Raw genomic sequence first — 14,508 nt, 5'->3', positions numbered from 1 at the left:
AGGGGTAAGACAGAGACAGGGTGGAGGTTGGAATGAGAGTCTAAAAGGGGTGGGAAAGGGAGGGGATGGATAGGGGCAAGGATATGTGCGACAGGCCCCGACAGAAAAGAAATTGGGTTAGTCAGTCTCACGTTTAGTTCACCGTTCGGTTGTGTCACACCGCTGCTGAGGTAGGCCATTTGTTTCTTGCTTCTTGCTTACAATACGCATAACATGCTGAAACAAGTGACAATTTTACTTACTTAATTTTTCTGGTTTAGTAAAATCATCACACAACAAACTACTAATTTCAAGAAAGAGATGTATTTCCCAGTATACTGTAAAAAGGCCTCTCTTTAATACATGTATATATCTTTGTCTGACAGACCTCAGTTCCTATAGCCCTGACGTTCGACGACGTATTGGAAGAGAGTTTGGGCAATATCAAAAGCGCGTGTATTTCCGAGTCATATGTAAACTGCAAAAGGCGTCTCTTTAATATTTGTCTCTGTCTCACAGACCTCAGTTCCTAGCCATGAAGTTTGACGAGGTGCTGACGGAGATAGGGGAGTTCGGCCCATATCAGAAACGTGTGTATTTCCTGGCAACAGCCCCAGCCATCCTCCTGGCCTTTGAGACGCTCAGCGTAGTCTTCATCTTCAACATTCCCAAACACAGGTCAGAACAGAAGAATGGACGTTAATTTTTTTTCTTTCTTTCTTTCTTTATTCAGTGATTTATTTGATTTGTTGATTGATGTTTGAGTTGATGACCCCAAAGTCCTTGACCTTAGCTTGGTTTCTCCCTCAAAGAGGCTTTGATGAATTGTTTTCTGGATAAAAGATTAAACTAAAACTCAGAAAAACTTGGCACCAGGAGTCGATTTCATAATTATTCTTTGTATACATTGTTGTGTTGCAGGTCTGTGAAAAAAGCCGGTAACCTAGCTTCGTGATAGGCTCAAAACTTATATTTTTGTTATTCAAACGACTACAATTTCTGGTAGAATTCGTGATTAATCAAGCTGTGTTTAGTTTTCTCATACCAATGACCACAATGTCTTGTCGTATTCGTGGTCTAGTTCCGGTTAGTGTTCTCATACCACTGACCACAATGTCTTGTCGTATTCGTGGTCTAGTTCCGGTTAGTGTTCTCATACCACTGACCACAATGTCTTGTCGTATTCGTGGTCTAGTTCCGGTTAGTGTTCTCGAACAACTGACCACAATGTCTTTAAATGTTTGTTGTCTGCCTTAAGTGTTAGCATGCAACTGGCCACAATTTCTTGAAGCCTTTGTGGTTAAAGCCGAACATCCGTCTCCAGGAGGTCAAGCCTTGCTATATAGTAGAAGGCCACAGAGCTCAATTTAGCGTTGCCGGCACGAGAAACTAGAGTTACATCTGCCGCGCGCCGATCCAGGACTTAAAATGAGCTGCTTTTAGTCTTGTTATACAACTGACCACAATGTCTTAATTGTAGCGTGCGTGATTGTTAACAAGATCTTTTAGTGTTCGCATACAAATGACCACAATTGTGTGTAACCTCCATGATTTAGGTATTCACCACCGAACGCAATTTGTCCAGTTCTGTAACAATCCTGTTGTGATGTTAGGCCAAAAAAAAATAGGTCTGTTTACGGTAACATAGGCCCAAAAAATAGGGTCGGTAGGTCGGGATTTTTTTTTCTTCTTTTTTTTCTTTTTTTTTCTCCAAAACACCATATTTTTACGTTATTTTGCCAAAAAAACAAAAGATTTTTTTTTTTTTCCCCAAATGCCAAAAAAAAGTCTAGGGTCGCGCGAAAAAAATAGGGTCGGTCGGGTTACCGTAAACAGACCTATTTTTTTTTTTGTGCCTTAGGTGCGCTTTGCCTGGTGACTGGCCAGATACCTACAACCCAGTGAACGACTCCCACAATGCATTTTTGAACCGCTCCATCCCATTGACCAATGGCGAGTGGGATCAGTGTCACGTGTTCAATGACGTCAGTTCCGGTAATTTCTCGTTCATGGGCAACGCCACCAGATCAAGGTGCAGCAAATGGGTGTACGACCACTCAACGTTCACATCCACGATAGCTACAGATGTAGGTATAGTGCATTTTGCATGATGTGAACAGTGAATGTTTGCATGTGCGAGGTAACCATAGATCTTGTTATACCCATGGAAGAGGATTTTATGTTCAAGAGGGTTTGAAAACACACTCATGCACGCATACATATACTGGTACGCACGCACCCACGCACGCACGCACGCACGCACGCACGCGTGCACGCACGCATGCACACACACACACACATACACTCACACAAAAACACACTCACACACACACACACACACACACACACACACACACACACACACACACACACACACACACACACACACACGCTCGCTCACGTACGCACAAACACACACATACGCAAATTTACACACACACACACACACACACACACACACACACACACACACACACTCGTACGTATGCATGCAAGCGCACTTTTAGTTCCAGAATGTAGAGTATACCTGTTGTCATACCTGTTATTTGTGACGTTCCTTGTTCAGTTTGACGTGGTGTGTGAGCGTAGTGTGTACCGTGCTGGATTCAACATGTTATTTGTTCCATGTTCAGTTTGACGTGGTGTGTGAGCGTAGTGTGTACCGTGCTGGATTCAACATGTTAATTGTTCCATGTTCAGTTTGACGTGGTGTGTGAGCGTAGTGTGTACCGTGCTGGATTCAACATGTTATTTGTTCCATGTTCAGTTTGACGTGGTGTGTGAGCGTAGTGTGTACCGTGCTGGATTCAACATGTTAATTGTTCCATGTTCAGTTTGACGTGGTGTGTGAGCGTAGTGTGTACCGTGCTGGATTCAACATGTTATTTGTTCCATGTTCAGTTTGACGTGGTGTGAGAGCGTAGTGTGTACCGTGCTGGATTCAACATGTTATTTGTTCCATGTTCAGTTTGACGTGGTGTGTGAGCGTAACGTGTACCGTGCTGGATCCAACATGTTATTTGTTCCATGTTCAGTTTGACGTGGTGTGTGAGCGTAGTGTGTACCGTGCTGGATCCAACATGTTATTTGTTCCATGTTCAGTTTGACGTGGTGTGTGAGCGTAGCGTGTACCGTGCTGGATTCAACATGTTATTTGTTCCATGTTCAGTTTGACGTGGTGTGTGAGCGTAACGTGTACCGTGCTGGATCCAACATGTTATTTGTTCCATGTTCAGTTTGACGTGGTGTGTGAGCGTAGTGTGTACCGTGCTGGATCCAACATGTTATTTTTTCCATGTTCAGTTTGACGTGGTGTGTGAGCGTAGCGTGTACCGTGCTGGATTCAACATGTTATTTGTTCCATGTTCAGTTTGACGTGGTGTGTGAGCGTAGTGTGTACCGTGCTGGATCTAACATGTTAATTGTTCCATGTTCAGTTTGACGTGGTGTGTGAGCGTAGTGTGTACCCTGCTGGATCTAACATGTTAATTGTTCCATGTTCAGTTTGACGTGGTGTGTGAGCGTAGTGTGTACCGTGCTGGATCTAACATGTTATTTGTTCCATGTTCAGTTTGACGTGGTGTGTGAGCGTAACGTGTACCGTGCTGGATCTAACATGTTATTTGTTCCATGTTCAGTTTGACGTGGTGTGTGAGCGTAGTGTGTACCGTGCTGGATCTAACATGTTATTTGTTCCATGTTCAGTTTGACGTGGTGTGTGAGCGTAGTGTGTACCGTGCTGGATCTAACATGTTATTTGTTCCATGTTCAGTTTGACGTGGTGTGTGAGCGTAACGTGTACCGTGCTGGATCCAACATGTTATTTGTTCCATGTTCAGTTTGACGTGGTGTGTGAGCGTAGTGTGTACCGTGCTGGATCCAACTTGTTATTTGTTCCATGTTCAGTTTGACGTGGTGTGTGAGCGTAGTGTACACCGTGCTGGATTCAACATGTTATTTGTTCCATGTTCAGTTTGACGTGGTGTGTGAGCGTAGTGTGTACCGTGCTGGATTCAACATGTCATTTGTTCCATGTTCAGTTTGACGTGGTGTGTGAGCGTAGTGTGTACCGTGCTGGATCCAACATGTCATTTGTTCCATGTTCAGTTTGATGTGGTGTGTGAGCGTAGTGTGTACCGTGCTGGATTCAACATGTTAATTGTTCCATGTTCAGTTTGACGTGGTGTGTGAGCGTAGTGTGTACCCTGCTGGATCCAACATGTTATTTGTTCCATGTTCAGTTTGACGTGGTGTGTGAGCGTAGTGTGTACCCTGCTGGATCCAACATGTTATTTGTTCCATGTTCAGTTTGACGTGGTGTGTGAGCGTAGTGTGTACCGTGCTGGATCCAACATGTCATTTGTTCCATGTTCAGTTTGATGTGGTGTGTGAGCGTAGTGTGTACCGTGCTGGATTCAACATGTTAATTGTTCCATGTTCAGTTTGACGTGGTGTGTGAGCGTAGTGTGTACCCTGCTGGATCTAACATGTTAATTGTTCCATGTTCAGTTTGACGTGGTGTGTGAGCGTAGTGTGTACCGTGCTGGATCTAACATGTTATTTGTTCCATGTTCAGTTTGACGTGGTGTGTGAGCGTAACGTGTACCGTGCTGGATCTAACATGTTATTTGTTCCATGTTCAGTTTGACGTGGTGTGTGAGCGTAGTGTGTACCGTGCTGGATCTAACATGTTAATTGTTCCATGTTCAGTTTGACGTGGTGTGTGAGCGTAGTGTGTACCGTGCTGGATCTAACATGTTATTTGTTCCATGTTCAGTTTGACGTGGTGTGTGAGCGTAACGTGTACCGTGCTGGATCCAACATGTTATTTGTTCCATGTTCAGTTTGACGTGGTGTGTGAGCGTAGTGTGTACCGTGCTGGATCCAACTTGTTATTTGTTCCATGTTCAGTTTGACGTGGTGTGTGAGCGTAGTGTACACCGTGCTGGATTCAACATGTTATTTGTTCCATGTTCAGTTTGACGTGGTGTGTGAGCGTAGTGTGTACCGTGCTGGATTCAACATGTCATTTGTTCCATGTTCAGTTTGACGTGGTGTGTGAGCGTAGTGTGTACCGTGCTGGATCCAACATGTCATTTGTTCCATGTTCAGTTTGATGTGGTGTGTGAGCGTAGTGTGTACCGTGCTGGATTCAACATGTTAATTGTTCCATGTTCAGTTTGACGTGGTGTGTGAGCGTAGTGTGTACCCTGCTGGATCCAACATGTTATTTGTTCCATGTTCAGTTTGACGTGGTGTGTGAGCGTAGTGTGTACCCTGCTGGATCCAACATGTTATTTGTTCCATGTTCAGTTTGACGTGGTGTGAGAGCGTAGTGTGTACCGTGCTGGATTCAACATGTTATTTGTTCCATGTTCAGTTTGACGTGGTGTGTGAGCGTAGTGTGTACCGTGCTGGATTCAACATGTTATTTGTTCCATGTTCAGTTTGACGTGGTGTGTGAGCGTAACGTGTACCGTGCTGGATCTAACATGTTATTTGTTCCATGTTCAGTTTGACGTGGTGTGTGAGCGTAGCGTGTACCGTGCTGGATTCAACATGTTAATTGTTCCATGTTCAGTTTGACGTGGTGTGTGAGCGTAGTGTGTACCGTGCTGGATTCAACATGTCATTTGTTCCTTGTTCAGTTTGACGTGGTGTGTGAGCGTAGTGTGTACCGTGCTGGATCCAACATGTTATTTGTTCCATGTTCAGTTTGACGTGGTGTGTGAGCGTAGCGTGTACCGTGCTGGATTCAACATGTTATTTGTTCCATGTTCAGTTTGACGTGGTGTGTGAGCGTAGTGTGTACCGTGCTGGATCCAACATGTTATTTGTTCCATGTTCAGTTTGACGTGGTGTGTGAGCGTAGCGTGTACCGCGCTGGATCCAACATGATATCGGAGTCTGGCACCATCGTCGGCACTTTCCTCTGCGGCTTTCTGGCAGACAGGTAGGGACAACAGGCACTTGACACTAGTACACCAGTTTGGTGTGTGGCGTGAGGGTAAGGGTAGGGGTGTGCTTGCGGCAAAACCCCCACCTCTAGCGCCAACCCAGGTCTCTTTCATGTGGTATCATCTGGTGTCAGAAAGTGCTTCATAGGCGTGCAGGGGCGGATTTCTAATTTCCTTTTAGGGACAATTCGACGACGCAAAGCGTTTAGTTGAGGGCGCGAAGCGCTCGAACCTCCAAGGGGCGTCAGGTGGAATACCCTCCCCCCCCCCCCCCTTTCCGGAAAATGTTGATAAAAACAAGGAATATGGAGCAATCTGGTGCAATCTGAGCCACGAAACTTCCCCTAATACACCTTCCTATAAGTAAATTTAAGAAGACAAATTTGGATCAAAATAAGCTTAGGACAATTGACCAATCTGGTGCAACCTGAGCAAGCAAATTACCCAACTACTTTTCAAAACCGTCACTTAGAAGTCAAAGGCCGGCTCCTAGGGGGGTCCGGGGGCATGCCCCCACCGGAAATTTATTGATAAAAATCAATGAAAATGGAGCAATCTGAGCCATCAGTTTTTCTTTGTTTTCAATTTTATTTTCTATTTTTTTTAAATTTAGGCTTGGGGGGGGGGGAATGTTTCCGGAAACCCCGGAACCTCCCCCCTCCCCCCCCCCCCCCCTGAATCCACCCCTGGCGTGTTATGCTCGTTTTTGTAGCTTTCGTCAACTATCGCTTCTAGCTGGACCTTAAATGCCTGAAACAATTGTTCATTATTTGTGAACTAAACTTTTCGGTCATTCGAAGTGTTTGTTTCTCAGGGACTTTTGATTTTTTTTCTCCCCTGAGTGATACTTTGTAATGAGCAGTGTTCGCCCGTCATTCTTTGAGCAACTACCTTAACGTTGAGAGTTTCTCAGATGTTTGTGAAGCTATACAGAGTTCGAGAACGTTACACAGTTATCGGGTTTTATGACCTCGAGGTAGATTCAAAGTCTAGTTGACCCTTGTCAAAGTTTAAGGTCACAGTGAGGTAGAGTTCGGGCCATACATTGTAAAATAATCGATTTCTTAAGCGTTTTTGAAACTGCACCTTTCTTCTTGTCTGAACCCCCTTGTAAACTTCGGCAGATCTCTGCAGGCTTTTACATGGGATAAAGGCACCATTCAGCTTGGACACGTACCAAGCATCAACACCTTGGCTGCTTCATGTGCTTCAAGCGCTTAGAACTGTACCCACGGAATACGCGCTATATAAGCTTCCTATTGATTGATTGATTGATCATGTGCAGTGTGGTTCATTTGTAATTCATCACATCCACAGATTGAAACAGGTGTTAGTTACACACATTAATTAATACAACAAATATCCACTCTGAACAGAAATGTAGCAACCAGGCTGTTACTGTTTGGTGTGTGTTCCCGCAGATTCTCACTTTGTGTTCATGTGAATGGTATGTGTTCTTATCTCATATACAGTATGGACACATTGATATTGCGAGCATAATTGTTCGGTCAGAAAACGGGAGGTGTCGTTATTGAGAAGGGTCGTAATGGTAGGTTCTGCTGTAATGATGTGAACGTTTTTGTTGAATCTTTCGTTCACATTTTCAATGAGAAAGGAAACACCATTAAATCGGTCCCGTGACGGGCGCAGCGGCGTGGTGGTAAGACGTCGGCCTCCTAATCGTGAGGTCGTGAGTTCGAATCCCGGTCGCTGCCGCCTGGTGGGTTAAGAGTGGAGATTTTTCCGATCTCCCAGGTCAACTTATGTGCAGACCTGCTAGTGACTTAACCCCCTTCGTGTGTACTCGCAAGCACAAGACCAAGTGCGAACGGAAAATATCCTGTAATCCATGTCAGAGTTCGGTGGGTTATAGAAACACGAAAATACCCAGAATGCCTCCCCCGAAATCGGCGTATGCTGCATGAATGGCGGGGTAAAAACGGTCATACACGTAAAAATCCACTCGTGCTAAAAATATGAGTGAACGTGGGAGTCTAAGCCCATGAATGAAGAAGAAGAAGAAGAAGAAAAAGAAGAAGAAGAAGAAGGGACAGGAAATAAAGGAACAAACAATCCAATGTTTCAGGTACGGGCGCAAGGTGACATTCTACGTGTCAGGGCTGGCTCTGATGGGAGGAGGTTTTGGCATCGCCTTCACCACCAACTTCATCAACCTTAACATCTGTCGCTTCTTCCTGGGCATCGCGCGTATGGCTACCTGGATCAACAGTTTCGTCATCGGTAGGTCAGCTACGAGACTATCTGTTGAGGGGATGGGGTATGTGGGCCCGGTAGCCAAGTCGGCAAAGCAGGTCACGGTTTCGAATCCGGACGCAGTGGCCAAGTGGATAAGAAGCCGGTCTCCCTTGCGGAAGGTCTTGGCTTCGATACCCGGTCGCGCCTGGTGGGTTAAGGGTGGAGAATTGTTCCTATCTCGAAGGTAAAATTATGTGCAGACCTGCTCGTGCCTTACCCCCCTTCGTGTGTGCACACAAGCACAAGATCAAGTGCGCACGGAAAAGATCCTGTAATCCATGTAAGTTTTCGGTGGGTTATAGAAACATGAAAATACCCAGCATGCTTTCCCCGAAAGCGGCGTATGGCTGCCTAGATGGCGGGGTGAAAACGGTCACACACGTAAAAGGTCGTGGGAGTTTCAGCCCATGAACAAAGAAGGCGAATAATCCGGGGCGGCCGGGACGGACACGGATCAACTTTATGTCCTGACTCAGAGACGGTATCCATGTTCAACTCCCGTGTCACCACTATGGCACGTAAAATACCTCGGTATCCATGTCACGCCCTCATCCCTGGGCCACGTAAAAGACCTTGGGCATTCTGCCATAAGTGCAGGTGGCTGATTACACCTAAACGCGCACACACCTGGGTAGAGCGACTCTCTTGCCGCTAGTTTTCACTGGGAGGAAGTGACCTGAATTTTCCAGTGATGGGACGATGAAGTAACGACAATGAAAAATAAATTTAAAGGTAACCGTACTTCACGAAGTCAGAAAATACCTTTATTGAAGGCGTTGTTTTCCTTCCTTCGGTTGGGACCTTTAATCATGTCTCTCCACAGGGACTGACTGTATACAAGTATACGCAACTTATCCCTACGCTGTGTGCAGGCATGGAGATCGTGGGTCCAAGCAAGAGGACGTTTGCGGGCATGGCCATCGAGTACATCTGGGTGGCTGGGGAGCTGCTCCTGCTGCTCTGTGCATACTTTATCCGCAACTGGCGCTACCTCGAGATCGCTGTCTCTGTGCCCAGCGTCGGGCTTCTCTTTTACTGGTGGTTGGTATTATTACCAAAAACTGTGTGTTTGTTTTCACTTGGGGCTCGTTCTATTCACTCTTATTTAATTGAAATATTCCCCTTTTAAATACCCTTTGACGCCCTGAGAAATCAGACGTGGCCCAGCCCAGGGGAAGCCAACGAGAAGCTATGGGGGTCGGCAACGTCGCTGCGGCGGACTGCGGACTTCGCCCTACAGTCCGAATTGAAAATTTAGCATGGCTGGGAACGCAGAAGAAGAAGAAGAAGAAGAAGAAGAAGAAGAAGAAGAAGAAGAAGAAGAAGAAGACCCTTTCTTTTACCAGTTTTGAAAACATATAGGGAAAATATGCCAGCTACCAGGACTCGGAGGTGTGAAACCTGTACGTATAATATCCTGTTATTGAAAAGATATGGAATACTTGTTTTGGCAAGTGTTTATAGGCACACTCAGCTTCACGTAAACCGACTCAGACACTGTACAAACACCCTTTCGTTTAAAAACACAGCTTGAGAACATCCTAGGTACGAACTGTATCATTACATGCTATTAAATGCTATAGCAAGTGTGTTCCATAAGGTTAGAACTGCTTTTTTCGTGAGAAGATTTAAATCGTTCTGTTAACCATTTGAGACAGACTGGGGCTTTAAACTTTATCGTTGTCCCCCAGGTTAATTCCTGAGTCCCCGCGATGGCTGGCGTCACGGGGCAGAGAAGAGGAGGCCTTGAAGATTCTGCAGAGAATCGCCGATTCCAACCAGACCAAACTGCCCGCTGTAGGCGACACTAAACGTCTGTTGGAGGCTGATGATCAGGGTCTGGGTTTTCGTCACGTGCTCCGGTCACGTGAGCTCGTCGTGCGCACCATCATCGTTTTCAGCAACATGTGAGCTGATTGTTCTATTACGCCCGTAAAGTATTGAACACATTCAAGACAAATAATGATAATTTCCCCTTTGAACATAACGCAAGTTAGTCACAGTAGCGGTCGATAAGGGCTGTGATATATTGCAGGGATAGCCAAATCTAAAAATGTTAACTCGCCAACCGAGCGAGTAACTTCAGGAAAGTTTCTACTAGCCCGGCGGATCTTTTACTCGCCCCTGGCGATCGGGCGGACGATTTGGCCATCCATGTATTGAAAACATTCCAGAAAAATATCAACGCTTTTGCTTTGATATTGTTGTGCAGGTTTGTGACGGTGATGGTGTATTACGGGCTGACCCTGAACATCACCAACCTGAGCGGGGACATCTACCAGAACTTTGCCCTCAACGTTGTGCTGGAGCTGGTGGCCTACGTTTCACCCTTCTTGCTGCTGGACCGGGTGGGGCGCAAGCCTGTGTACTGCGGCAGTATGCTGCTGGCGGGGACTTCCTGTGTGTTCTGCATTGTGCCTGTTCTCGCCGGCTCGCCGGGTAGGTTGTACTGTGTTAGTATACAGTGGAACCCCTCTTTTTAGACTTTGAAAGTCGTAGAAAAAAGAGGCAGTCTAACAATGTACTTATAATTTATTTACAGAGGTTATGTCAGGTTCTTCGTCAGCATCATCGTCTCCCTGTAGTCAGTCAGTCAGCCAATTAGTCAATACGGTAGTTGGTCAATCGTGAGTCAGTCAATCAACACACTTTCACACACACACACACACACACACACACACACACACACACACACACACACACACACACACACACACACACACACACACACACACACACACACACGTACACACGTACACACACACACACACGTACACACACACACACACACACACACACACAAACACACACACACACACACACACACACACACACACACACACACACACACAGAGCAAATTTCATCGCCTTGATCTCTTTCAGGCTGGGTGGTCACTCTACTATCAACGACAGGCAGGTTCTTCGCCAGTATCGCTTTTGCCTTTGATCAATTTATACGTTAGTCAATCTGGTAATCATTTAATTTGGTAGTCATGCAGTCAATTAGTCAATCTTGTAGTCATTTAATTTGGCATTCGTGCAGTCAGTTAGTCGAACCCTCATCGTCATCATTTTGGTCTCTTTCAGGCTGGGTGATGTCCCTACTATCCACGACGGGTAGGTTCTTCGTCTGCATCGCCTTCGCCGTGATCTACCTGTAATCAATCAATCAATCAATCAATCAATCAATCAATCAATCAATCAATCAATCAATCAATCTGTTAGTCAAACTCTCATTATCGTCATCACTTTATACTCTTTCAGACTGGGTGGTGTCCCTGCTGTCAACGACGGGTATAGGTTCTTCGTCAGCATCGCATTCGCCGTGATCTACCATCAATCAATCAAGCAAACAATCAGTTAGTCTCTCATTCATCATCATCACTTTGGTCTCTTTCAGGCTGGGTGGTGTCCCTACTATCCACGATGGGCAGGTTCTTCGTCAGCATCGCCTTCGCCGTGATCTACCTGTACGGCACTGAGCTCTTTCCCACCATGATCAGGACCTCCACCATGGGGGTGGGCATCACCTTTGCCAGGGTCGGCAACATCGTGTCCCCTTACCTTGCTGATGTGGTGAGTTCTTGTTTTGTGCTTTGTTTTGTTTTTGTTGTTTTGTTTTTTTTACCTCATTTTTACATTTAGTCAAGTTTTGACTAAATGCTTTAAATCATTGTCTCCCAGGTACGGATATATCCGTACCTACTCATATGGCTCTATCTGACCAGGTACGGATATATCAGCTCAGACTGTTAGCTTCATTCGCTTCCTGTAACGTCGATCTAACCCCTGCATTCCAGCGTGTTGATACACAGTTACTACACAGTTACTACAATTCTGAGTGACCTGGTGCAGCACAGCTGGTCTCGGCTAAAAAAAAACTTGGTCATCATAGGTGGGGTAGAAAGTGTTAACATACACGGGGAATCGAGACGAGGGTCGTGGTGTATGTGTGTGTGTGTGTGTGTGTGTGTGTGTGTGTGTGTGTGTGTGTGTGTGTGTGTGTGTGTGTGTGTGTGTGTGTGTGTGTGGGTACGTGCGTGTGTGTGTGTGTAGAGCGATTCAGAGAAAACTACTTGACCGATCTTCATGCATTTTCACATGAGAGTTCCTGGGTGTAATATCCCTGGAAGATGTTTTAATTTTTCCGATAAATGTCTTTGATGACGTCATATCCGTTTTTTGTGTGAAAGTTGAGGCCGCACTGTCACGCCCTCATTTTTCAATCAAATTGATTGACATTTTGGTCAAGCAATCTTCCAAAAAGTCCGGGCTTTGGGATTGAATTTCATCTCCGCAGCGTAAAAATTAGTTAATTAGTTTGCTCATTAAAGTTGTCATTAAAATCGAATTTTCACTAACAGATTCAAAAATAATTGCATCGTATTCTGCAATTTCTCTTGATTTCAAAAACATATACATATGTCATGTTTTGTCGTTTTGAACTTGTTTTGTCAATGGATGCTCTGAGCATCGCTTCCTGTCTTTTTGTTCAGGGAATTCTAGTGGGAGGCAAGTTTAAAGATGCTCTCCCCTTGCTCGTAATGGGTACTCCCGCTGTGCTCGTCGGAATTCTGTCGCTCTGGTTACCCGAGACGCTGGGAAGAGAGCTTCCAGAAACCATGGAAGATGTGAATAACACGCCCAGGTAGACACGCTTTACTGGCTTGTTTGTCGTAAAACTGTTAGTTTTAAGGGCAGAGATGGCACGGGGCATAAGAATTGTTTCTTTGGCAAGCTTTTTCGTGCAATCTCTTGCATTAAAGGTATCATTGCCTCTCTCGCAAAGCGATCTTTTGCACCACGACAGATCACCCAGTCGTTTACATGTGATGAGAACATATCCTTCCACGGAGAAACATACCCACAAATCAGCACCCTGCCTAGTTTCTACATGCAGAGTGGTTACTTTTTGACGAGTTAGTTTTGTAAATGACAACATGGGTGCGAAAGACTTTGTGATACGTACTTGTCGAAAAGGAAGCAAATACTACATTTTAAAATGAGATTTTACATAATCGAAGACAATGATTGCCTTGAAGTAAACTACCAAAGATCGAAATAACTTTTTCTCGCTCTCGTTGATCGCATTTGCGCTCCATGTTGGCTTTGGTGTAATGGGCCTTTCTTTCGGCTGGTAACTGGCGCCACCTCGCGGCAAGATCACACGAGAAAGGAAACAAAATTTGCATTGGTCCCAAATAGCATATCGGTTCGGTAACAGTTCGTGTGTAAGTCGTGCATGCTATACGGTAAACAGACAATGGTCGGTTCTGGTTAGGTTATGCCCCTTCTTTCTTTCGGCTGGTAACTGGCGCCACCTCGCGGCAAGATCACATGAGTTGTCTCGCGTTATCACCCCAGAAGCGTTCATTACTTCCTGTGCGGGACCTGACCGACTCTACTACTTTTTTTGTTCGTATAACGCTTACCTAACTAGACCATGAACAAAAAGTCACAAAATTGCAGTTTTGGTTAAATAATATTCTGATATTGTTTACGTATAGTTATGAAATTAACATACATTTTAAATCTGAAATAAGTTTTTGAATCCTAGATCCTTGCAAGAAAGTCAATGCTTATTATCGATGACAAAGGTGAGTCGATCGTAGCATTTGCTCTTTTTGTTCAAATAGAAATTCTGATATTCTAATGTTTTTGTTTTCTTTAGGAAGCGGAGATGGAGTTGCTGGTCGACACAGGTTCACAATGAACGTTCAGTTCACGAAAAGGACAAAATCAGCATAAACACTGATGCAGTTTAAAGGACATATAGCTTAGCAATAAATAATAAGTAAGCATATCTTTACCCCACCGTGTATAAAAACAAAAAGAAGAGCAACAAAAGATACTTGATCACTCGACTGCTACATGGAAGAATCCAGAGAATATAAAATAATGTAAATGTATTGTAATATTAAGAAACGTGAATATGAAACTATGTTTGTGTTTTATACCATTATTTTGTTTTTGTTTTTCATGTAATGAGAAGAATGGGTTCATAAATACACAAATGAAAGTACAGAAAGCCTTATGCAGAGAGAGCAATATAGAATGTGTGTGTGTGTGTGTGTGTGTGTGTGTGTGTGTGTGTGTGTGCGTACGTGCGAGCGTGCGTGCGTATGTGTGTTTGTGTGTGCGTGCGTGCGTGTGTGTGTGTGTGTGAATGTGTGTGTGTGTGTGTGTGTGTTATGGACGATCGACAGAGAGACTATAACACTCGTCTGTCTGTCTGTCAGTCAATCTCTTGCTCTTTCCTGTTTCTTTCTCTCTCACTCTCTTTATCCATCTGGCGGATAAAGGATCTCATTTCAGG

The 14,508-nt window shown here is 44.8% G+C and overlaps 1 protein-coding gene across 4 annotated transcripts in view; it reads left to right on the top strand.

Annotated features, from left to right (window-relative positions):
• LOC138962931 (organic cation transporter protein-like) overlaps positions 1-14,216 on the top strand; it is a 56,364-nt gene extending 42,148 nt beyond the window's left edge. For 2 of the 4 annotated variants that reach the window (XM_070334897.1, XM_070334896.1), the window contains 10 exons: positions 499-657; positions 1,841-2,066; positions 5,829-5,932; positions 8,023-8,177; positions 9,065-9,233; positions 9,884-10,099; positions 10,405-10,631; positions 11,593-11,768; positions 12,689-12,840; positions 13,864-14,216. In XM_070334897.1, the coding sequence (XP_070190998.1) occupies positions 515-657; positions 1,841-2,066; positions 5,829-5,932; positions 8,023-8,177; positions 9,065-9,233; positions 9,884-10,099; positions 10,405-10,631; positions 11,593-11,768; positions 12,689-12,840; positions 13,864-13,957 (1,662 nt within the window). In that variant the 5' untranslated portion in view covers positions 499-514 and the 3' untranslated portion in view covers positions 13,958-14,216. Of the gene's footprint in view, positions 1-108; positions 171-498; positions 658-1,840; positions 2,067-5,828; positions 5,933-8,022; positions 8,178-9,064; positions 9,234-9,883; positions 10,100-10,404; positions 10,632-11,592; positions 11,769-12,688; positions 12,841-13,863 lie in introns of those variants that run through there. The other 2 variants (XM_070334898.1, XM_070334899.1) reach the window with 2 other exon arrangements.
• The last annotated feature ends 292 nt before the right edge of the window (positions 14,217-14,508 follow it).

This window comes from Littorina saxatilis, linkage group LG3 (genome assembly GCF_037325665.1).
Source record: "Littorina saxatilis isolate snail1 linkage group LG3, US_GU_Lsax_2.0, whole genome shotgun sequence".
In the NCBI taxonomy this organism is placed as follows: Eukaryota; Metazoa; Mollusca; class Gastropoda; order Littorinimorpha; family Littorinidae; genus Littorina; species Littorina saxatilis.
This window is presented reverse-complemented; position numbering and strand designations above follow the sequence as displayed.